This window comes from Raphanus sativus, chromosome 5 (genome assembly GCF_000801105.2).
Source record: "Raphanus sativus cultivar WK10039 chromosome 5, ASM80110v3, whole genome shotgun sequence".
In the NCBI taxonomy this organism is placed as follows: Eukaryota; Viridiplantae; Streptophyta; class Magnoliopsida; order Brassicales; family Brassicaceae; genus Raphanus; species Raphanus sativus.
The window spans coordinates 24,576,441-24,597,962 of NC_079515.1; the positions used below are offsets into that span (position 1 = coordinate 24,576,441).

General features: G+C 37.1%; 4 protein-coding genes, 1 long non-coding RNA gene and 1 pseudogene across 16 annotated transcripts; 2 read left to right on the plus strand and 4 right to left on the minus strand.

The window, feature by feature from the left end:
* Nucleotides 1–49: 49 nt before the first annotated feature.
* On the minus strand, nt 50–2,204 carry LOC108860308 (uridine 5'-monophosphate synthase). The gene is made up of 6 exons (XM_018634207.2): nt 1,314–2,204; nt 1,141–1,224; nt 915–997; nt 733–820; nt 384–638; nt 50–291 (listed from the first exon to the last, which is right to left on the minus strand). The coding sequence occupies exons 1-6, from the start codon at nt 2,118–2,120 to the stop codon at nt 160–162; spliced, it is 1,449 nt and encodes a 482-aa protein (XP_018489709.1). The 5' UTR covers nt 2,121–2,204; the 3' UTR covers nt 50–159.
* Nucleotides 2,205–2,996: 792 nt separating this feature from the next.
* Nucleotides 2,997–5,980, minus strand: LOC108860311 (F-box protein SKIP5). Of its 3 annotated transcripts, none has more exons than XM_018634211.2 (5): nt 5,710–5,975; nt 4,939–5,083; nt 4,779–4,857; nt 3,761–3,819; nt 2,997–3,548 (listed from the first exon to the last, which is right to left on the minus strand). In XM_018634211.2, exons 1-5 carry the CDS (start codon nt 5,864–5,866, stop codon nt 3,173–3,175), a joined length of 816 nt encoding a protein of 271 aa, XP_018489713.1. In that variant the 5' UTR covers nt 5,867–5,975; the 3' UTR covers nt 2,997–3,172. The 3 variants fall into 3 exon arrangements, 2 of the variants coding, with proteins under 2 accessions (XP_018489713.1, XP_018489714.1); XR_001950635.2 differs by having other exon boundaries at nt 3,458–3,548; nt 3,761–4,509; nt 5,710–5,980; XM_018634212.2 differs by lacking the exon at nt 2,997–3,548 and having other exon boundaries at nt 3,680–4,509; nt 5,710–5,980.
* A 1,037-nt stretch (nt 5,981–7,017) lies between these two features.
* Nucleotides 7,018–9,889, minus strand: LOC108856190 (protein LNK2-like; annotated as a pseudogene).
* Nucleotides 9,890–11,954: 2,065 nt separating this feature from the next.
* Nucleotides 11,955–15,447, plus strand: LOC108860890 (CSC1-like protein At3g54510). Its single transcript, XM_018634740.2, has 10 exons — nt 11,955–12,286; nt 12,383–12,526; nt 12,602–12,665; nt 12,751–12,963; nt 13,139–13,282; nt 13,540–13,838; nt 14,070–14,349; nt 14,425–14,703; nt 14,777–15,010; nt 15,087–15,447. The coding sequence occupies exons 1-10, from the start codon at nt 11,997–11,999 to the stop codon at nt 15,252–15,254; spliced, it is 2,115 nt and encodes a 704-aa protein (XP_018490242.1). The 5' UTR covers nt 11,955–11,996; the 3' UTR covers nt 15,255–15,447.
* A 107-nt stretch (nt 15,448–15,554) lies between these two features.
* LOC108860309 (MATH domain and coiled-coil domain-containing protein At2g42480-like) lies at nt 15,555–17,211 on the minus strand. The gene has a single exon (XM_018634208.2). It carries the CDS (start codon nt 17,163–17,165, stop codon nt 15,708–15,710), a length of 1,458 nt encoding a protein of 485 aa, XP_018489710.2. The 5' UTR covers nt 17,166–17,211; the 3' UTR covers nt 15,555–15,707.
* Nucleotides 17,212–17,363: 152 nt separating this feature from the next.
* On the plus strand, nt 17,364–19,623 carry LOC108860313 (uncharacterized). 10 transcript variants are annotated; one of them, XR_001950638.2, is made up of 8 exons: nt 17,364–17,514; nt 17,605–17,999; nt 18,098–18,188; nt 18,276–18,361; nt 18,440–18,809; nt 18,892–19,006; nt 19,095–19,248; nt 19,324–19,623. It is a non-coding gene; the product is annotated as an uncharacterized LOC108860313 (long non-coding RNA). The 10 variants fall into 10 exon arrangements; XR_001950639.2 differs by having other exon boundaries at nt 17,389–17,501; XR_001950640.2 differs by having other exon boundaries at nt 17,439–17,791; nt 17,910–17,999.
* Nucleotides 19,624–21,522: the final 1,899 nt, after the last annotated feature.

Consider the following 21,522-nt stretch of genomic DNA (forward strand, 5'->3'; position numbering starts at 1 on the left):
ACGGTTTCATACTGGCCTTATGGTTTATATGATTATATGATTGTTGTGGTTGTTATTGTTGAAAGACAAAATGCTTTATTATTACTATTCAGAGTTGAGACCAAACTAAGACATGAGTCTTAAAACCACACACAAACTCATAGAACTAGAACACAAACTCTACTGAGAGCATTTCTCCAAGTATGCTTTCCAGCCTTCAAGTCTATACTCATGAGCCGTCACTGCTGGGTTCTCCGCCTTTATGATTCCCCGTCCCACGATTATAATATCACTTCCCCTCTCAGTAATCACCTGAAACAAGAAAAAAAGAACAACAGGCTTTATGTTTTTCGATTCAGACACTTAACTATGAATGTAGTAAAGGCTAGGATGGAGAGACTCACAGAGCGTGGAGTGTTGTACTGTTGACCAAGACCATCACCACCTTTCACCATCTGAACACCAGGCGTCGCGTGAACCATAGACGGATTCACATTCCCGCATTTCCAAGACGCAGGGTTAACCGAGATGAATCCCATCACGAAATCTGAATGAGCCTCTGCGATTTTGGCTGCTGCTGCGGTGTAGTCTCCTGTAGCAAGGTTACCAGCCGAGCTCATCTCAGCTAGCAAAAGCAGACCCTTGCCACGTGGCAAACCCTGCAACCATATTGCCCCCAAGAAAACATTTGTAACGAAAAAAAAATCAATAACAATCTTTGTAAAAGGTTAAAGATAAATTTAAAAGAAGTACCTTCAACTTCAAACCATCAACGATTCCTGGCCCTGATATTATGTGGGCGTTTATAATGTCAGCCCACTCTAATATCTTAAAGACACCTCTGCAAACAAACCACAGTAGATAAAATTTTATGAGAACTTGAAAATACATGAATGAAGGACAACAATTAGTGACACATATCAAGGAGAACTTACCCTTCATACTGCATAGTGACGGTGTTACCAATGTCTGCAAACTTGCGATCCTCAAATATAAGAAAATTGTGCTTCTCTGCGATCTGAAGTATAAACAGTAACAATTATAAATCAATATACCATAAGATTCACTGGATCAAGGGTGAGTCTTTAACTTTCTTTGTATAGCCAAATCTAAGAAATAATCTGATGACGAACAGATTTACAAAGATGTGAGTAACATTACCGCACGGAGTTTAGAGCCAAAGTCAGAGGTGAAGTCAGGCAGAATATCAACATGAGTCTTCAAAAGACAAATCTCCGGTCCCACCTTCATAAACACAACACATCTGTAAGAGATCATTTAACACATACATCAAACTGAATTAAAAAAAAAAGAAAAAAAAAGAATCAATTTACCTTATCAGCAATGTCTAGCAACTCAGCAGCAGTTCCAACATCAGCAGCTAAGCAAAGATTAGTCTCCTTCTCCATCATAACCTCAAACAGCTTCTTCCCCATCTGATTCTTACACATCTCCGACCTCTCCTTAAACCCTAAACTCTTAACCTTTACTTTCTCCACACTAGGAACACCAACCCTACCGTTCTCCGCAAGAAACTTGAGCAAGTTAGCTTCAACCCCCTCCTCGATCTTCCCCTTCTCCTTCAAAACCCTAACCATATCCGTCAACCTAATCATCGAATGAAGCCTAATCCCATTCTCCTCAAGATTCTCCCTCCCACCCTGCTCCCTATCGATCAAAACCACCGCGTCGCTCACCTTGAGCCCCACGGCACGCAGAGGCGCCGCCGTCTCCAGCACAGAACCCCCGCTGGTGACAAGATCTTCGATGACGAGGCAAGTTTGATCCTTTTCGAAGACTCCTTCGATGGCTTTGGAGGTTCCGTAGTCTTTGATCTCTTTGCGGCGCATGAGCATAGGGATGCCGTTGGAGACGGAGACGACGGTGGCGATGGGGAGAGCGGTGTAAGGTACGCCGCAGACGACGTCGTAGTGGGTGGAGGGAGGGAGAGAGGAGATTAGGGTTTGGGAGATGAGGGTTAGGAGGGAAGGGTAGGAGACGATGAGGCGGAGGTCGATGTAGACCGGTGAGTAGATTCCGGATTTGAGCTTGAAGTTTCCGAATTTCACGGCGCCGATCTCGTGGAGCTGGAGGATTAGTGACTCCATTGATGATGATGATGATGATGATGATGATGACATTGGTTTCGAGGGTTTTTGGTATCGGATTCGTTGGCTGTTTGAGTTTTTTTTTTGAGAAATGGCTGCACGCTTCGGACAGTGAAGTGTTTGGTGCTTTTTTATACTTAGGTTTTGTTTGACTTTGAACAAAACAAAAAGGTTTTGTTTGACCAAAAAAGTTTTTTTTTAACGCTGATTTATTATGATATTACAACTATTAGGATTATTACAAAGACTGACAACCAACAATACTATCTGTCTTATGAAGATCGACGCATAACTGCATCATCTGAGCCGTCCTATGAAGATCCACGCCTGACCAGATTTACTTGCACCATGTTGAAGATCTCTTGTAATCCTTTCTTTCATAATCGCATAGTTGCCTAATAAATCGCGCTCTCTACGGGACTTGAAATCTGGATTTGAGAAATTCTGCAATAAATTGCATAGTCTGAAAGTTGAACCCCATACCTGGGTGTAGAAACCTTTAGATCTTAACCATTAGGCTAAAATGCTTCCACACCAAAAAAAGGTTTTGTTCTGTTTTTTTTTTATCAAATATCTAAATATATTAACTGTTTTTAATAACATTTACTTGGCAAAACATTGGAATTCCAATAGTTTAAATGATTTTAATAGAATTATAAAAATTACAGTGATTTTAGCTAAAAACATTCTAAAATATCATTTAAACCATAAGTTTTAAATTTAATATGCGAAACTACACCAAAACACACATATATTTAACTAGAAATCTGTTCAAGATATTTAAAATTTTCAATAACCTTGCTTTTGATAAAGATAATTTATGATTACAAGTTTAATACATAATAATAAATTTATCTTTATATTATTATGTTAAGGACATTATTCTTAACATAATCATACACAAATGAGAAATGAACCTGTTATATCTTAAAAAGAAAATGTAAAAAAAATGAAGTACAAAGGGAGATAATGTGATGATGATGATGATGAATGACCACCATCCCACATAATATTATTACGAATGTAACAGGTTGAAGAAAAAAGAAGGCAGTAATTAATCTAACATACAACAGAGAAATCACCTTTCACTCATGATCTATATCAAACCAGAAGTAGAGGTAAGCCTTCGAGTACATGACTCGAACCCGCTGCAGTACCAAGTCTCCGCTAGTAGCAACAGCCTTTGCACCTCCTTCTATCCTTGTCTGCAAAACAGTCACACTGTTTCCCTTAATCTTTTCAACAACGGTTTCCTTCACTTCCACATGTCTGCTCAAGTTATCTTCTTCTTCTCCAGCAGTGCTCACGATTGGGCATGAGAGATGGTCCAAAGGGTTCGTTTCACATTGAAGCACGCATCCATCAATCGTTATCCTTCCACTCCTGTGAAGCAAGCAGCAGCCAAGCTCGGCTTTTACTGTTAGATTCGCTAGCTTGCAGGTTGATAGCAACTCCAGGGCACTGCAAAAGAAACCCAACAAACACAAAGCCGTATACCAAAGAACTTTTGATGCAATGAATAAAGAAACACTAGCATGGCGACATAGAACATGATGGTATAAATGCGTTACGCAGCAACTTTCTAGGACGCTAAACATCCAATAAAGCATTTAAAAGAAGAAGAAAAACTGCAGAGTGAAAAAATGACTTGAAAGGGAATATGAGCTCCAAACCTGTCTGATCCTCTAGAACATACAAGGGTGGTTTCATCAGGAATCTCGCCACCACCAATCTGAACAAAGCAAAGATGAGATGAAACTGAAACACTATCGATTCATTACACACTGGTACTTATGCCTTAGCATCATACCACCCATTCCTCAGCAAAGAAGGTTAACTACTATTTCAGCCCCCAAGACATTGTGTCTTCCACTTAAACTGCAACTAAAAAGGTCAACTGACAAGGCAACCTACATCTAACCCGCTGAAGCATTTTAATGTGTGTGCATCAGTACATTACTGATTAAATTAACTACCATCCATATTCTGCAACTCCATCTATACATCCTACATCATGTTATAATTTGAATTGCTTTTCATTACAGCTTCCCATGTGTTGCCCCCCAATATGAGAAAATGAGGATTACTAAGAACCAGGTGAGGACTCCATTAAGAAAATGGATGGAAGACTCAAAAGAACCCCAAAATCTTCTCAGACTTTGAAACCAAACTGATTCCCTTTCATTGAATCTTCACCACGGTCAAACAACTTTAACTTAATTCTCTAAGTTTTTTAGTTCTTTAAACAATTCATTAGTATTAACGTCGACTTGAGAAGCTCTGAACATAGTTGTATGCAACTATTAGCTCCCTAAAATGAGGGATTGTTCTCTTTTGGATCTTTTCAGCGCATATCGATCTCCCATACCAAGAGCTACGACAGGGAGTAGATCTCCATCGTCTCATCAAAATAGATAGTTGCCTATTCATTCACATGTTTTTGTAATATAAATTATTTACTTTATAGAGACGTTGGTATAAACACTTTCATATATTTATTTACTACTTTTTGTGAAACTGTAGAAGATTTAAAACATAGGTTCTTATCCATGGAAGAAACAAGTGAAAGACTAAATCACATGTGTACTTAAAGTGAAATTCTAAAGAAAGTTATATTATCATGGAAATGCAAAAACTTCCATCAAGTGTATTCAAGCAATTAGACTAGAAACATATGTTATAGTCACATACCAGGCAAATAGGCTTTTTAATCTGAATATTAGAAACGCGATGACTTCCACCAGCACCTATTAAAATGGTATCACCAGGTCTATAGGTGATAAACTGGTCAGGTATATTTTGCTGACTCTTTCTACTAGTAATACGAAAGAAGTGTATGTACATCACAAACCTTGCAGCAGATACAGCAGACTCAATGTCATGGAAAACTCCAGGGAGTGATAAACCCTTCACAAAAGGGTCGACTCGTAGCCACAAGCGAGGGTGACAGGCCAGATATCTCCATCTGTGGCAAACGAGTGCTGTGTTATACCTATCTGCAAACTCATACGAGATACACACACAAAAAAAAAGCACTGAAAACAGATTGCAATACGCAACAAACAAAAAAAAAAAAAAAAATCTTCGAAGCTTCGGACAAGGCAATAACAGATAAGAAAACATATGAATTCAATTAAAAAAGCTGTCTTATCAGTGAAGTTACATTGACATAAAGCTACAGAAACCTAACTGTGAACTAAATAGGAGGATCTGGGGAATTTAAAGGACGCAAATTTGAGTCTAAAAGTTCAAATTTCTGACTGCTACAGAACCGTAAGTGTTGTCTTAATATGATCTGGGGAGTTTAAAAGTCGCAAACTTTGAGCAAAAGAACCGTAAGTGTTGTCTGAATATGATCTCGGGAGTTTAGAAAATTGCAAATTTGAGTCTTAAGTTTAACCTTTCGAGCAACAGAACCGTAATTGTGATCTGAATAGGATCTCAGGAATCTAAAAGTTACAACCTTTGTTTGAATTTTGAGAAACAGAACCGTAATTGAGTTGGTGTTGATTCTAATTGGGAGACATTACAATCAATCAATCAATAAAGGGTAAAATTAAACAGATAAAAATATGGTTAAAACGAATTAGATAAAAATGGGTGTAAAGGAATCAAAATTTACCAGGAATTGGAGAGAGGAAGCTGAGGATGTGCATGAGGCAACCATCATCGAGATTGTTAAGAGATGTGAGAAACTCATGTTTCATTCTCTTCTTCTTCTTCATCCTCGGTTCGGTGATTCGCTTGTCGTCAAGCTTTGAGATTTTAGGAGTCTCCATGGAAGGAAGCAATCAATGAACCCTAAACTCCTCGCCGTCGTTTAAGATCAAGCCGACTCAATTATCTAATTACCATCCCTGGCTGTTAACAACATCCTCACCGTTGGTTGTTTGATTAAGTTGGACTATCCAATCGGGTCAGGTCAATTAAAAAAAATTAGAAGAAGAATAACTTTTCTCGCCCATTCAGCTCTAACCGGAATAAATCGATTTTATTCAAAAATTAGCGTTTTCGGTTTAAAGATAACAACCAAAAAAAAAAACAGAAAAAGATTATTCCGCTGCCGGGCTTCGAACCCGGAATTCATCAATTTGAAATTAACCTGTGTGCTACAGCGGATCTGTTGTTGCTTTCGTTTCACTTATACTTATATATAAACATCAAACGTTTTGGGAGAGGTCTACGATGAACCGTCCATCAGTAAGATTTGTTAAACGGGCCAATTAAGACTTAGATAGAAAGCCTCTCCTTTTCCGAACATCCTCACCGTTTTGATTAAGTGGATTATACAGGTCTCTCCTCCAATCAGGACTAAAAATAATTAGGAGAAAAATAACTCTCTTACCCATTCAGCCTAAACCGAAGTAAATTGATTTTATTCAAAAATTAGCGTTCGCAGCTTTTAAAAAGCAATAACAAAAAATATTATCCCGCTGCCGGTATTTGAACCCAGATTTCATGCCATTGAAATTAACCTGTGTGCTACAGCGGATATGTTGCTACTTTTGTTTCATTAATAATTATATATAATGAAATGAATGTTAAATGGGCCAAACAGACTTATATAGAAAGCCTCGTCTATGAGTAACATATGCCTATTTACTTGAATTTGATTTTGAATGAGGAAAAACTATGGGCAAAACTAACAAGAGTTTTCCACAACGTAGTTCTCATGGAGGTATGTGTAATTAATTAAAAGAGGTTCTCGACAAGAAGAAGAAGGAAAAACTTATAATTACAAGAACAAGAGCGTCACATGAAAGAGGAGATTGTTCCAAGAAATGTTGTCTGTCTACTCTGCTTAATTCCTCAAGCTCCTCTCTAACACTGCAACCTAAAACTGATTGGCAACAAAAGTAAAACCTGAGTATCATCAGTTACCAATACATCCATATAACAACTGTATGAATGTAAGGAAGGAATAGTTTTTTTACCGTCGTAGATTTAACAACTTTCTTTAGTTTCCTTGTGATGCTTCAACAACGTCTCTCACCAAAACAGTACTACTGGATCCAGAGTTGGATGCATTCCCTAAATCAAGTGAACCTGCAGGTGGTGGTTCCTCCTCTTTTGCTCTCTGCTTATTTATGTGACTCTCTCGTGTGCTGCATTTAGGAAACTTCCCTTTGTCTCCTGTTCCCATCTTCGAAGAAGCTGGTGATTCTGGTCCTCCTTCCATATGCTTTGCTGCCGACATATCAAAAGGCCTACGAAAGAGCAAATGAGCCACAGTTCTGTCTGTGGGATTGGTCACTGTTTCTGTGTCTAGCATCCCGCCATATCTGTAATAACAACAAACCAAGAGCTAGCTATGTAAACACACATACTGATTTTGATGATTATTAAGTTTATCTAAAACGCAATCACCTAACAAAAATAAATGACAGCACACAAAAGAGTGTTCATGCATATGCATGTAGAGTTTAAACAATGCAGCATTTATATACCATGTTTGATTAATATGCATAAACTTGTCTTACCTAAACCTGGATTTTTCTTCAGGAGCAACCTCCTGGTCATCCTGGATAGTCTTATCACTAGCGTAGTGATGTCTCTGACCTGCGCTATCAGCCAACCGGAATAAGCTATCTCGTATACAAGTCCTTGTTCCCATATCCAACTGCAGGTCAATAAGGAGGTGTCAGTTACTCCCAACATAAAGGCCACCTACAATGTTACTGTAGGAGTATGGTTTCGTCCTTCTATAACATAATAAACCAACCAACCATTTGAGTACCTTCGCTACAACATCCTGAAGCCGATAAAGAACAGAGAACTCTGATGAATTACCAACACCATCAGCAAAGTTTCCAGAATCACCTGGTTCTAAAGATGAACTAGGATCAAAGGAAGGCATTGCAGTTAACCTTAGAAGATTAGCTTTGTCGACAAGCTGTGGTGGATTATTTTGACAACAGTTCTGAGTAATGTATTGATCTGCTAGAGGAACCTGATGACGAAATTGCTGCTGTTGTTGTCTCTGAATGGCAAGCATTGCCTGCATTTGCTGCCTGCGTCTAAGTTTTTCTAGTTTTTCCTGTGGCGTCATTGTTGAAGGTCTTGCAGAGGCATTGTTTGGGGAGATAGCAGTAGCAGGATTGTAGGAAGGATGCATCAGGTGCTGATTCTTAACATCAGGACGTTGGAACGATGAAGAATATGGATTTGTATGATTGCCGAAACCAGAAGTAGTAGTAGACATGCACTGGTTTGGCATATGTGGATAGTTTGATGTCCCAGAACCTTGAGAGTGACTCTGCAGATTAATAGCCATCAATGATGATGATTGTGATGGTGCCAACTGATTTACAAATTTTCCAGGTGAGGGTTGACCCTTATGATGATACTGCTCAGGTTTTGGGTTACGCCTACACTTTGGGATGACGGAGGACCATTGGCTTTTCCAGTCAATGGAAATTGCTGGTTCTCTTGGTGCTCAATCTCAGTTCTAATATCCAATCCTAGATCTCCCGGTTCCAACATTGATGGTAGTTGTTTTGATGGACTACTGGATACATTTTTAGAAGAAGTCCATAACTCATCAGTACCGCTGAGACTGCCATCGCCAAATGTAGGGACATCATTGCTGCAAAATCACCACTTGTGGGGATATTGTGTTAGATTAGAGAGACGCATGTAGCTTTGAAATAACCAATTAGAACACAAGATTTACCTGAACATTCGATCCAGATCATCAAAGCTACTGATGTTAGCCCACCCGTACTCGTCAAAATCACCTCGCTCTTTATTCTCCTCATCAGCGGCAGTGCTATGAAACACATCAGGGACTTTCCAAAGTTCAGACGTTTTCTCTGGTGAAACAGTATGACAGAGTGAGAGCACACAAACTTTAACATGATTAGATTCGAAAGAAACGTACCCAAGCAAAAACAGCACTGTTTCAAGAAAAGCACCGACCTGTCTTTGAACTATATGATCTGGCTGGCTCAGCTAAGCATTTGGAAAGTTCAGCCGCACTCCTCGAACCTGGATCGACACTATGGCCAGAACTGCTTCCCAGCTGACTATTTTTACTCTGCTCAGCTGGTTTAACTGCCTTGTTAGATTCGTTGCTCTGTTCCTTCCTGTGAAGTTGTTCACTTGTTACTTTATAAGGAACAATATGGTCACCGTCACACCCCATATCATATTAGTTAGCTGAAATTAAAAGAAAAAAAAAACAGGTTAAGACCATAAACAAAAATAAGAATCAGGCACAAGCAAGGATTGACATCCACATGGGACCAAAATGAAAAACTTGACCATAAAACTAGATATTAACAACACAAGTAAATACAATCTCCCCCCCCCCCCCCCAATCATTGGTCTCTCTACTCATATAACTCTAGTACCATACAACTCGTGAAAAGCTCAGATCTTTATTTATTTATTTATGTGGCCAATGAACTTTGAGGCTTCCTCCCTAATTTGTAACCAATTCAAAGTTTCTATCCCTCATTCAAGTTTCTTCTATCATATTCAGAGTTGGATGCATTATGTGCAAAAGATTGAGACTTTTTTTTACCTCTTCTTCGTCCAAATCAAACATGATTAGAGAAACGGAGTCGAATCATATAACCCCAAATCACGCCCCTGATTGCTCCACACATCCCCCCAGACTCCACCACGGAAACAAAACAATAAAAGATTAACAAGTCTCTTTAACGTAATTCTCAAGAGTAATTAATTAAAATTAAACGGAACAAAAAAAAAAGAGGAAGCTTTAAAAAAAAACTCTTTAGATTCATTCAGAAGAAAACGTTATTGCCTTCAAGTCATTGGATTTATGGTGGGAAATGGAAAAAGAGATTAAGAGAGTTACACAGAGTGTGTGAGAAAAAAGTTTGGGTGAAGAGTGGGCCCACTTTTAGGAACTGTCACGTGTCCAACGAGTGGCGGACAAAGAGTTGGGCGTCGTTTGGATGCCACCTCGGACGAGAGGGCGTATCTAAACATGTGGCTGACAGACGCTCTATTTTAACTTTGCTATTTAAAAGGAAACTTAAAATTAAACAAAAAAACTTTATTTTAGTGTCATGGTTTGTTTTGAAGAAATACACAACAATATATAATTTATTTGATAAAAAATATAATTAAAAAAATAATATATACTTCATTGTTTCAAAATAATATATGTTTTAAGAATTTTATAAATATTTAGAAAACATACTAAATTTTAATTATAAATGCATTGCTTATTTTTTATTATTAAATATATCTCTTGAAATTTAATAAACACAGCTAAGTTTTACAAATTTTGAAATTTATCATCTTTATCTAATTAAAAAGCATTGTAAATGTAAATAATATTTTGAAACAAATTTCTTTCTTAAAACATAAATCATTTATAACAAAAAATGTATTTTTAACATTTGTATTAATAGTTTCCCTCAAATAGAAACTTTTTTAGTTTCATAACTTTAAGACTGGAACCAAGGTTGATCTTTTGGTTTGGTGGGGTATAAGTTTATAGAAACCCCTTATTTTGGTTTTTATTTGCTTGATATCATCCAAGACAATGAAAATAAAAACAATCAATAGTCTTTGTTGAAAAGAAAAACAATCGATTGTAGTTTTATGATCATTACTTTGCAGGATTACATTTTAAAATATTTTTATTAATAATTTATTTTATCATTGTATCATTTATATTTTGATTTATTTATGATACTGATATTTTGAAAATTGATCATTTGATTGTATGTGAGTTATCTGAATAACAGAATGGATTATATACTTGCTAGCCGTGTTATCTGAATAATAGAATGGATAACAATGTAAACGATTATGTTTGTTGATTACAACTTTTATGAATATAGACAATACTAATTAACTTATGGTTATGATGAAAGAAAAAGTTGTGCTGGTTTACTCTTTGATTTGATATTTATTTTTCTTTTACTTTTCACCTTTTTAATTTTCTCCAATTTACTCTAATAAAAACCAATCACACCCGTAGTGTACTCAGTATAGCTTTCCCCAACCCTTTCACTTAGGTATAAAACACCACTTAGATATAAAGCACGATCTAGACGGCTAGATCATCATAATCAAACTTTATTGACAGCCTAATTAAAATTGAAACTTTAATTTTATGTAAATATATCATTGCCCAAACTGTGAACTATAGTTAAACTAAGGGTGAAATGATTTGCATTAAATGATAAATTTAACGTTATTAAAATTTTATTTTTTTCTAAAGAATCCAGTGTTTTGAATTTGTTATTTGATAAAAAAAGAGTCTACTTTAATAATTTTTCTTATTTTAATGTTATTAAAATTTGTTATTAGTCTATTTTAGTAAATTTTCTTATTTTTAAAATCTTAAATCTTATAGTTTTAAATGAGTTTCTAAGATAATTTAACAAAAATCATTTAAATACCCAATTCAATTAAAATTATCTAAAAACTTATAAACAGAATGACTTCAAAATATTCAAAATGCCCCTTAGATTCATTTCTTTTTCTGGCAACCATATACAACAATAAGTTAATTAGTTAAGAAAAGAAGAAAATATAGTTTTATGTATATGTAACAATTTTTAATTTTCAGTCACTTAGTTTAATGTTCTAATTTCTAAAGTGCATCATTTTCTAGCACTTTGATTCTTTGAATGATACAAAATTAATGTGTGTTTAGAAAATGAAATATGAATTTAGGGTAACATAGATTTTTATTTAGTTTAAAATGAGCTAATTTTGTTAGTAAAAAGTGTAATAAAAATGGAAAGTGTTATAGTATCTATAAGCGTAATTATCTCTGCATATGCGATATTGGTCAATGGTCAATAAAATCAGAGGCAAAAGCGGCGTGGAGGCATTACGTTACATGCAGAAAGGCCACGTAATGAGACGACTCTGTTTTCACACAGCAGTGAGAAGAAGAGAAGAACAGAGAAAATACAGGAGATGACGCCAGAGAGCTTGATAGCGTCGGCGTCGATCAACATAGGACTCGCCATCCTCGCACTCTGGCTCTTCTCCGTGCTTAAGAAACAGCCCCGTAACGCCATCATCTACTACGCTCGCCTCCTCTCCGATCGCCACCGCGCTGATCTTCCTCTCCACTCTTCCTTCTCCCTCCCTCGCTTCCTTCCTTCCGTTGCCTGGATCCCACGAGCCTTCCGCGTCCCCGAGGACGACATCCTCCGCCGCCATGGCCTCGACGCTCTCGTCCTCATGAGACTCTTCAAGTTCGGGTGAGGATTTGGTTTCGTTAGATATGTATGATAATGTTTGGGTTAAATGGAGAATCCACGTGTAGTTAACATGTTATTGTCTTGAAATGTCTGCAGAATCAGGTTCTTCACGTTGTGTTCATTACTTGGAGTGTCACTGCTTCTTCCCGTTGATTATTACAGTGAGTCGGATTTACCTACGAGAAAGGAGTACTCGATGGATGCTTTCACAATATCAAACATCGCACGAGGTTCTAACAAGTAAGCCTTGTTTTATTGACTCATCTAAGAGTTGTGTTTTCTTGAGACTTCTCATTTGTTTTAAAACTTTTTTAGGTTGTGGGTGCATTTCTCATGCTTGTGGTTCATATCATTCTATGCGTTGTTTTTGTTGTATAAGGTAAAGTTTTACTCTTGTCTATCTATGATATTTAAATTGTTTTCTAATAGAGTCTACGTGTAATTTACTCCATCTTCTCATCTAGGAATATAAAGAGATTCTTGTGAAAAGGCTTCAACAAATGAGAGAACTCAGTCATCGTGCTGACCAGTTCACTGTTCTTGTCCGGCAAGTTCCACTTTGTCCTGAGCATAAGACTCGTACCTGCGGTGTTGATCACTTCTTCTCTAAACATCATCCTTTTAGTTATCATTCGCATCAGATGTTGTACGACGGGAGAGATATTGAATACCTTTTGGTATGGTTTGCCTCTATTGGTATCATCTTTACATATTGCAACACCACAATGGTTTTTTAAATGCAGACCTCTCTCCACTTTTTGTTGAAAACAAATGAAGACTTCTCTCCATTGTCAAGTTTTTAGCAGTTTATCCTCCTCTGAAAAAAATGATGGTAAGATCATATATGTATAGGGAAAGCAGAAGAAGCTTAAGACAGAGCTAGAAGAAAAGAGAGAAACAGAAGAACATAAGGAGATATCCATTTCTGAAGAAAAGTTTCGAGAATTTGCCCATAAGGTTTCACACCTTCAAAGTGAAACTATGCTCAGAGAGAAGGTACTTTCTTGTGGTCAGAGTTTATGTTTATAGTGGCTTGTGCTCAAAACTAGAAAACTGTGATCCTAGAATTATTACAGTGACTTGCATGAATCCTGAAGAGTAGTTATATGACAATAGGAACATCTAAATGGTCTATATGAAACTCCAAAACCAAAACTATAGCAAGAGACTGCATGGTAGCATATGACCAAAACAGAGTAGTGTATTAAATTTGCCATACTGCTACTGTATTTTGCTTTTTTATCTCCATGAAGGAGTTACCTGTTGCGTTTGTCACCTTCAAATCACGAAGAAGTGCTGCACTGGTAGCTCAAACACAGCAGCACTCAAATCCCCTAGAACTGATCACTGAGATGGCTCCTGAACCAAGAGATGTGTCATGGAGAAATCTTGCTATCCCTCAAAAAATATTACCTCTCAACAAGATCGGTGTCATCCTTGCAGCAGCAGCACTTACAATTTTCTTTGCTATTCCAGTCACAGCTGTCCAGGGAATAGCAAAGTATGAGAAGCTTAAGAAATGGTTTCCTCCAGCCATGGCTATTGAATTCATGTAAGGTTTCTGTTTTCTTTTTGGAGCCACAGACATTTAGTAGTAACTTTAATAAAAATAATTAAAATTGAAGTAATTTGGGGCATATGTCTACGTATATTACCTCAAAAGAATTTGGGTGCTAAGGGCTTTACTTCTCCTTCACTATTATTGTTCTCATAACTTGAACATATTGTTTTGTGTCTTGATTTGAAAATACACTAACAAGGTTAAGTTGGTTACTTGCAACAGACCAGGGCTCAGCTCAGTTGTGACAGGTTACCTCCCAAGTGCAATACTCAAAGGTTTCATGTACATTGTCCCTTACGCTATGCTTGGAATGGCTTATCTTGGCGGTTCTATCTCGAAGAGCAAAGAGGAGATAAAAGCTTGCAATATGGTCTTCTATTTCCTAGTGGGAAATGTTTTCTTCTTGAGTCTCATCTCTGGTTCATTGCTAGATGAAATTGGAGAATATTTCACTCATCCTAGAGACATTCCTAGTCACCTTGCTGCTGCTGTTTCAGCCCAGGTAAAGCCTATACCGTGCTCTACAAGAATGTTACAGTTCTGTAATCATATTTTCCTACTTGCTTTTGTGTAACAGGGAGAGTTTTTCATGACATACATCTTGACAGATGGGCTGTCTGGATTCTCATTGGAGATTCTTCAGCTGGGGCTCATAACATTTGATATCATAAGATCATGCACTTACGGAAGAGCAAAAGAGAACAACACTTATCTCTTTTCATTTCCGTATTTTAGGGTTATCCCCACAGTGTCCTTATCAATACTGATCGGTATGATATATGCAGTGGTTGCACCATTGATGCTGCCTTTCCTAGTTGGCTATTTTTGCCTTGGATACATTGTCTACTTCAACCAGGTCTAGTTTTTCTTAAAACCCTTTTAAGATCTTAGCTTGGCATTATGTAACTCCGTTTTCAATTTTTCCTCAGATGGAAGATGTGTACGAGACGACATATGATACTTGTGGTCGATTCTGGCCAATCATTCATCATTATATCTTTGTATCAATAATACTTATGCAAGTCACCATGGTGGGTCTCTTTGGGCTTAAGTCAAAACCATCTGCAGCAATTGCGACTATACCTCTCATATTGATCACTATAGCTTACAACGAGTACTGCAAGATCCGCTTCCTCCCATCATTCAAAAATTTCACAATAGAGGTATTTAAATGATACTCTATGGGTAAGCATGCTGGTTACTAAGTTCAGAAAGAATCTATGTTGTTTCTTGGTGCAGACCGCAGTTGAAATAGACGAAGTAGATGAGAAGAACGGGGAGATTGAATCGCGTTATGTAGATGCTGCGACTGCGTATAGTCGGAATCAACCTTGCTTACAGCGTGTAAGCATAGAGGAATCACCAACAAACTTGAACCAACCGTTACTTGGGACAGGTTCCATTTGAGGCAAAAATGTGACGAGCTGGTTTGAAACTTTTGTCTTCTCAGTAATATAAATAGATCATGGATGTGATGTGGGATTTTTAAGCTTCTCCACGTACGTCCTCATGTGACTTTGGATATAATGGTTACAAGTACATAGAAAGTGAAGGCTGTCTATATAAAATGTCCATGGTCTAAAGAAATTATGGGTTTTAGTCTATAAAACCTTGCAATAGAAAACAAATTAAAACTTAAAAAAAATTTCGAAAATGAAACGAAACAAAGATTAGATGCAACCATAAAACATAGGCTAGCTTGCAACGTTCAGGAACCAGTCTATTAACTAAGTTGAATCTCTAGATTAAGTATTCAGAAAGCAGCATTCAAATGAAAAAAAGGTAAAACAAAAACCAGAGAGTAGTGTTTTCTAAAGAAAAATCTAAAATACTAATAACTTGATCTCTACGTCAAGCAACCTAGTCGACCAGCAGAAACCCATCATCAGCAGAAGATTTGTTCTTTTTCTTGTCAACTTCAACTCTGAGATGCGAGACCATCAACTCAATGTTCTTGACGCTTTCCTGGAGTTGTTTGACCAGAGAACCATCAGCATCATCAGCTTTCTTCTTCTCTTTGGAGATCTCTTCAAGCTTTGTAATCAAGCTCTCCAACTGCTTCTCCATTTGCTCGATTCGAGAGTCAAAGACACTAGTATCATACGTCTGTTTTCTCTCCAAGTCACCAAGCATTGTATTCAAACGCAATTCCATCCGCGCAAGAGTGTTTACACGTTTATCATCTGTTTTCTTCCTCTCCAAGGAAACCTCACCAAGCTTTATATTCAAAGAGTCGAGCTTCCAGCCCACTTCCATCAGCTCAAGTTTCTTGACACGTTCATCTACTTCTTGGGCACGATACTCATTAGCCTCATCTGAAAAGATCCTCTTAATGGAAACCTCATCAAGCTTCAGCTCAAGATTCTTGACACGTTCCTCCACTTGTTGGGCACGATACTCATTGTCATCATCCCATATCTTCCTCCCCAAGGTAACCTCATCAAGCTTCAGTGCAAGATGCTTGACAAGTTCCTCGAGTTGTTGGGCTCGAGACCCATCAGCATCTGTTTTTTTCCTCTCCAACGTAACCTCCTCAAGCTTGGACTTCAACCAGTCCAGCTTGAAACCTACGTCCATCAGCTCACTCAACTCGCTGCTAGCCTTGCTCAGTCTAGTCTCTGAAAGACTTTTTGGAGGCTTATTAAGTGTTTTAATGACCCTGAGGAGGACGTTCATGTATGCTGTCTTCACTTCTTGTTTCGTTGGTTTGAAATCTCTTGCAATGTCTGGGTGCTCCGTGAATATCTTTCCCACTTTAGTAACCTGAGAAGCAAAAACTTGAAAACCGTTGATATCAACGGTCTTCTTCATCTTCTTGTTCACGGATACATCTCCACCTTCTCCATCAAAAGCTTCAACAACTTTAATGTAGACTTCAATGATGAGCACGTCCTTCTCCAAAAACCCTTTTTCCTGAAACTTTCTTACAGGTAAGGTCTTCAGGAAACCCCATGATGGAGTATTAGCGCAAAACTGTTTGCTTGATGGTGCAACTGGTGTTGTGTGGAGTTCTTTGTCGGATTGATTCAACAAAACAAAGTAGAAGTAAACACTCCTTTTCCATCCAGTTGGCAACATTGTAGGATTTGCAGCGTAAAGGAACAAAGACAAGTGATCATCAGAAAGACGATCATCTCCCGTGGGATAAATTCGGAGATACCATTCGCATCCGCCGCTCACGAATGTCTTAGACGATATGGCATCTTTTTTCTTCGAAAAGTTTTCTATCTCAAACCTAAAATCAGGCTTTTGGTTCCACATATCTAACCTAACAATTTCTCTGTTGGTTGGTGATGTGGTGATTAAGAAGACTTGCATGCGTTTATATAGAGGACGCTATGATAAAACATCTCAAAAACCCTAGACCCAAAGGTAAAACTAATTAAAACTTAATTTTGTTTGGATAAAAACTAATCTATAATATAATGCCGGAGTTCTCTCTTTTTTAGGAGGACGCGTGGCATTTCATAAAGTCTGTGGGACCCACTAAGTGTCCGGTTTACTATGTCCGATTGGGTTATGTTTGGTCTGATTTCTGTCTTCAGCCTTCGGTTTAATAATTGGTAAAACTTTTGCGTCTTAAGGGTCCTCTGATTAGGGTTTCTATGTGATCCTCTCTTCCAGAACTCATCGTCGCCGTCTCCGCGTTTCAAAGTCTCATCTCTTGGTCTCCCCTTTCGTTATCTCACTCTCCACATTCCCTGTGGTTCAGTGTTTGTATTAATTCTGCTATAATTTTTGATCTTATTTGATCCAGATTCCATGTCGACATCTCCTTTTCATTCATCTGGAATCTGTAAATATAAAGGGGTTGAAAGTACGATAGATGGTCAGCACCACTGTCTGTTTATCATTTTTAAAGCGTACAAAGATTTTCCAAAATGGCTTCCTCCGATGATGTTGTTTCGCACCCCCGTTTGATGCTCGCCGCCTTGGTAGATCTGGTCAGTTCATTGTTGCTTGTCTGCTCTGTTTTTGGGACTTGAAAAACATCAAGAATCATGGTGAATCACTCTACTCCTTGATGAGAAGGTGTAGTAACGAGAAACGTCTCTTTCTCAGATGATGCTCCCCTTATCAACCTACAGAAATTCATGCTCCAGGAGTTTGACCATCTGCAAGCTCTCGCAAACACTAATTTAGAACTTCCTGGTTTGTTCTTCGTATACACGATTGGTAGTTTATTGTATATGTAATTATATGTTGTTGATGCATAGTTAATGAATTAAATCTGTTCATCGCCATTGCAGATGTTCTTGGGCAAATTCAATCTGTGCAAGGTTCGGATCTAAAGGACGCTGCGGTTATGACTCGAGTTATGCTCCGTTTCGTTGTTGAACTGTAAGTCAACAAACCCGTAACTTTTTCAGTTTTTAACAAATATGATGCCATTCTTATCGTAATAACTTATTTCAATCCGCAAAACAGGAGTGTGGTCGTGTACCTTTCTCGGTGGGACGATGCTGCAGCAATGTTTAGAGGTCTCATCAACTCACAGCAGAGTTTACAGCCAGGTATGAACTCATTAGGTGTTTTGTTTGAACCTATTTTTTTTTGAATGAAAGAACCTAAAATTTAATATGTTCTGACAGCTGCAGTCATATTATACCATCTGGTTCCAGCTTAGAAGCCTTAATCGGTGAAGCTTTCCCATGTATCGATACCAAAAAGGAATAAAAAAGAAGGAAGTTGTCTCAATAGGAGAGCTAAACAAGTTCATTTCCAATTCTGACGAGCAGGTGATATTCCTGAATCCAAGAATGTTTAAAAAAAAAAATTAGTTTAAGGTAGAATTATTAAATAGTTCAGCTACTGCCTTGGTGAAGAGTGAAGACACATGGGGTTGATTTTATTTGCAAGGCTGGGGAATGGCTGGTCTTTCGTTTTTTTTTTCACTGGCTGCAGTAGGAAGCTTGGCAAATCGGTGGCTTCTCTCCGTTGCAACATCACCGGAGTTATAGAGTAAGAATTTTACTATTTACAAATATATATGATTATAGACTATTCTTAGCGTCATGAACTCTGATGTCAATCATTATTTCAGGTACCGTGTTGAATTATTAGTTGGTGATGGGAATGATAATGCCACCTTTGTGGTGTTCGACAGAGAGATGCTTAAACTGACTACGCAAGATGCAGCTGGTCTGACTCTAGATGAGGTTTGTAATATTTTTCTTGAAATCTCTGATAAATGCATCGACTTGTCAGAAACGCTCTTTAATTTCCTCAACTTGGCTGCAACTGCAGATGAATGGTGGTGGCGGGAATGAACTCCCACAATGCCTTCAAGAACTTGCTGGAAAAGATTTTGTTTTCCAGATGCATGTGATACCATTCAGTTTCACCCCCATGCCACCGTATTTTTACAGTTTCTGCAATCATTGACCACGTCAATCATGAGGTATAATAATGTGTAGTTAAGAAAATGTTATCATCTAGCTCATGTTATAATTACAGAAGTACAACTGTTTGGCAGACTTTCAACACCACTGAAGTGGAGCTTCCGCAACTGCCAGCAACAAGGTTAGATCTGAGGGGGACGAACCAAATCCATCCGGCTTTGACGGGAAAGAGGGTAGCCGCAAAGGCCCCCGTGAGTGAAGCTACCAAGCTTCACACCGTCAACCCAACTCTGCTTTTGTTTATTTTCATTTTCCAAGCATTTTTTATTCAAAGTTTTCTTATTTAAGACACTTATGATTTTAATAGCTTAAAAAGGGTTGACTTAATATTTTATATGGTGACCAATAAAATTTACAGCATGATTGTTTACATATATTTCCAATAAACAATACCTATTTCAAAGCATATATTAACGTGCAGGTTTCAAACATTCAGTTAGCCAGACAAATTATACGTGAGGAAAATACTTGGGAAAAAAAACCAAATGACTGGAATTAAAATGCTATAACTAATGCTACAAACCTGTACAGAACTCACTAAAAAATAAAAGAAAATGAACTCTATTATTGATCTACGTTTCATAGAAATAAAAAGTGAAAAGCAGGCCACTAGATTGAGATATGCTTCAATCATGCATAGAATTATGCTCCCTCCGTTTCAAATTAACCTATATTTTATAATTTTCACACTTATTATTTAGTTATTAATGTATGGTTTTTGTAATTTTATATTTTCTATATTTTTAAACCAATAAAATCTCAAGAAATGTAATTAATATTTTTGAAACACACAATTTTTCATTATTAATTGACCAATAATACATTGAAAATATGAAAATATATCTTTTTGAAACAATTTTTTTTTTAGAACATGCATTTTTTTGAAATGGAGGAAATAATATTAAAGATTATTCTCTCAACAAAATTATCCGAAAATAAAACAAACTTAACAAACATATAATTTATTAGACATATTCTCTATATTAAAATATTCAAATATAACAGGAGTCTCTTAAAGTTTAAATCTGTTTCCACTTTAGATTTTAATATATGGTACATCTTTTCTTTGGATCAATACACAAAAAGCTTATTTTATTTGCAAGGCTTGAATTGTTTAGATCTTGAACCACAATGGTTGGTACTATGTCTCTTGCACTCGCTGCAGAAAAAAGCTAGACAAATCTTCCGAACCTCTCCGCTGCAATCAATGTGATCACAATGTCACCGGTGTTGTAAAGTAAGAACTTTACATACTCAAAGAAAAAAATAGAACACCTAGAACTTGAGTTTGTCTCAATAAAATTCTGTTTAAATTATTTTTTGTCTTATTAGAATTTTAATAAATGTTAAGCAGATATGTTATGTAAGCGATTTCAAGATGCGATGATGTTATGTACATGATACACAATAACATAGGTTACAGTATACAAATATACATCCCTTCCCCATGAACTATATTCATTAGCATTTCCAGTTAAATAGAAAATTTCAACGTTAGACATGTGCATCACGACGAATTTACATTTCTCTTCTTCTTATACATATCTTCTGATAATCATAACAGTTATACTAACCAAAACACTTAGACTCTACCTCCTATAACATTATGAAATACAATAACAAATATATATTGTAATAAACTTTCATAACAGACACAACATGAACAACAATCCACTTCTTACCCATCGACTCTCACACCAAACAAGATCATTAGGAGCTAATTGAGGACAATTCCTCCAAATCTATATACACAGGCCGAACACACAATAATCGGTCATCTATTTCCAGGTACCAAGAATTTTTGACAATAGAAGCAATTACAATGACTTGGTTCCTGAGTCATTGGATTTCATGTTATCATACCATGATATTCATCACCCCGACTCAACTTTCCTAATTGAAAAGACTTACCAATATGTGATGAGATTACTAAGAGAAAACAATAATATTATACCTTAAGATCTTGAAGTTACTTTAACCATCACGGACTACAATCTAAATGCAACCGCAAGACTTGACGTAGATCTGATCATCACGGATCTTAGAAGGAACTGATAGACGCCCAACAACTGAAGAGGAAAACTATGTATGCTCCATCTGCTTTGAGAACTACACCAATGTAACCAATATTTCAACCCTCAGTTGCGGCCATAAAGTTCATTTTCTTTGCATTGATTATTGGTTTCGTAAAAATATAAGTTGTCCAGTGTGTCGGGCAAGTAATTTATGAGTCAATATGGGCTAATAATAAAAAAACACTTTCAAAATTCAAA

What these genes read in the sequence shown, in the direction of transcription:
- LOC108860309 (XM_018634208.2), bottom strand. Translation starts at nt 17,165, where the DNA reads ATGCAAGTCTTCTTAATCACCACATCACCAACCAACAGAGAAATTGTT.
- LOC108860311 (XM_018634211.2), bottom strand. Translation starts at nt 5,866, where the DNA reads ATGGAGACTCCTAAAATCTCAAAGCTTGACGACAAGCGAATCACCGAA. An exon ending in CTTCCTCTCTCCAATTCCTG is followed by an intron (nt 5,084 to 5,709) that starts GTAAATTTTGAT and finishes ATGAGTTTGCAG; the next exon opens with ATAGGTATAACACAGCACTC. An exon ending in TCTGCTGTATCTGCTGCAAG is followed by an intron (nt 4,858 to 4,938) that starts GTTTGTGATGTA and finishes TATCACCTATAG; the next exon opens with ACCTGGTGATACCATTTTAA.
- LOC108860890 (XM_018634740.2), top strand. Translation starts at nt 11,997, where the DNA reads ATGACGCCAGAGAGCTTGATAGCGTCGGCGTCGATCAACATAGGACTC. An exon ending in GAGATATTGAATACCTTTTG is followed by an intron (nt 12,964 to 13,138) that starts GTATGGTTTGCC and finishes ATATATGTATAG; the next exon opens with GGAAAGCAGAAGAAGCTTAA. An exon ending in ACATTGTCTACTTCAACCAG is followed by an intron (nt 14,704 to 14,776) that starts GTCTAGTTTTTC and finishes ATTTTTCCTCAG; the next exon opens with ATGGAAGATGTGTACGAGAC.
- LOC108860308 (XM_018634207.2), bottom strand. Translation starts at nt 2,120, where the DNA reads ATGTCATCATCATCATCATCATCATCATCATCAATGGAGTCACTAATC. An exon ending in TTGGCTCTAAACTCCGTGCG is followed by an intron (nt 998 to 1,140) that starts GTAATGTTACTC and finishes TTTATACTTCAG; the next exon opens with ATCGCAGAGAAGCACAATTT. An exon ending in GTCACTATGCAGTATGAAGG is followed by an intron (nt 821 to 914) that starts GTAAGTTCTCCT and finishes GTTTGTTTGCAG; the next exon opens with AGGTGTCTTTAAGATATTAG.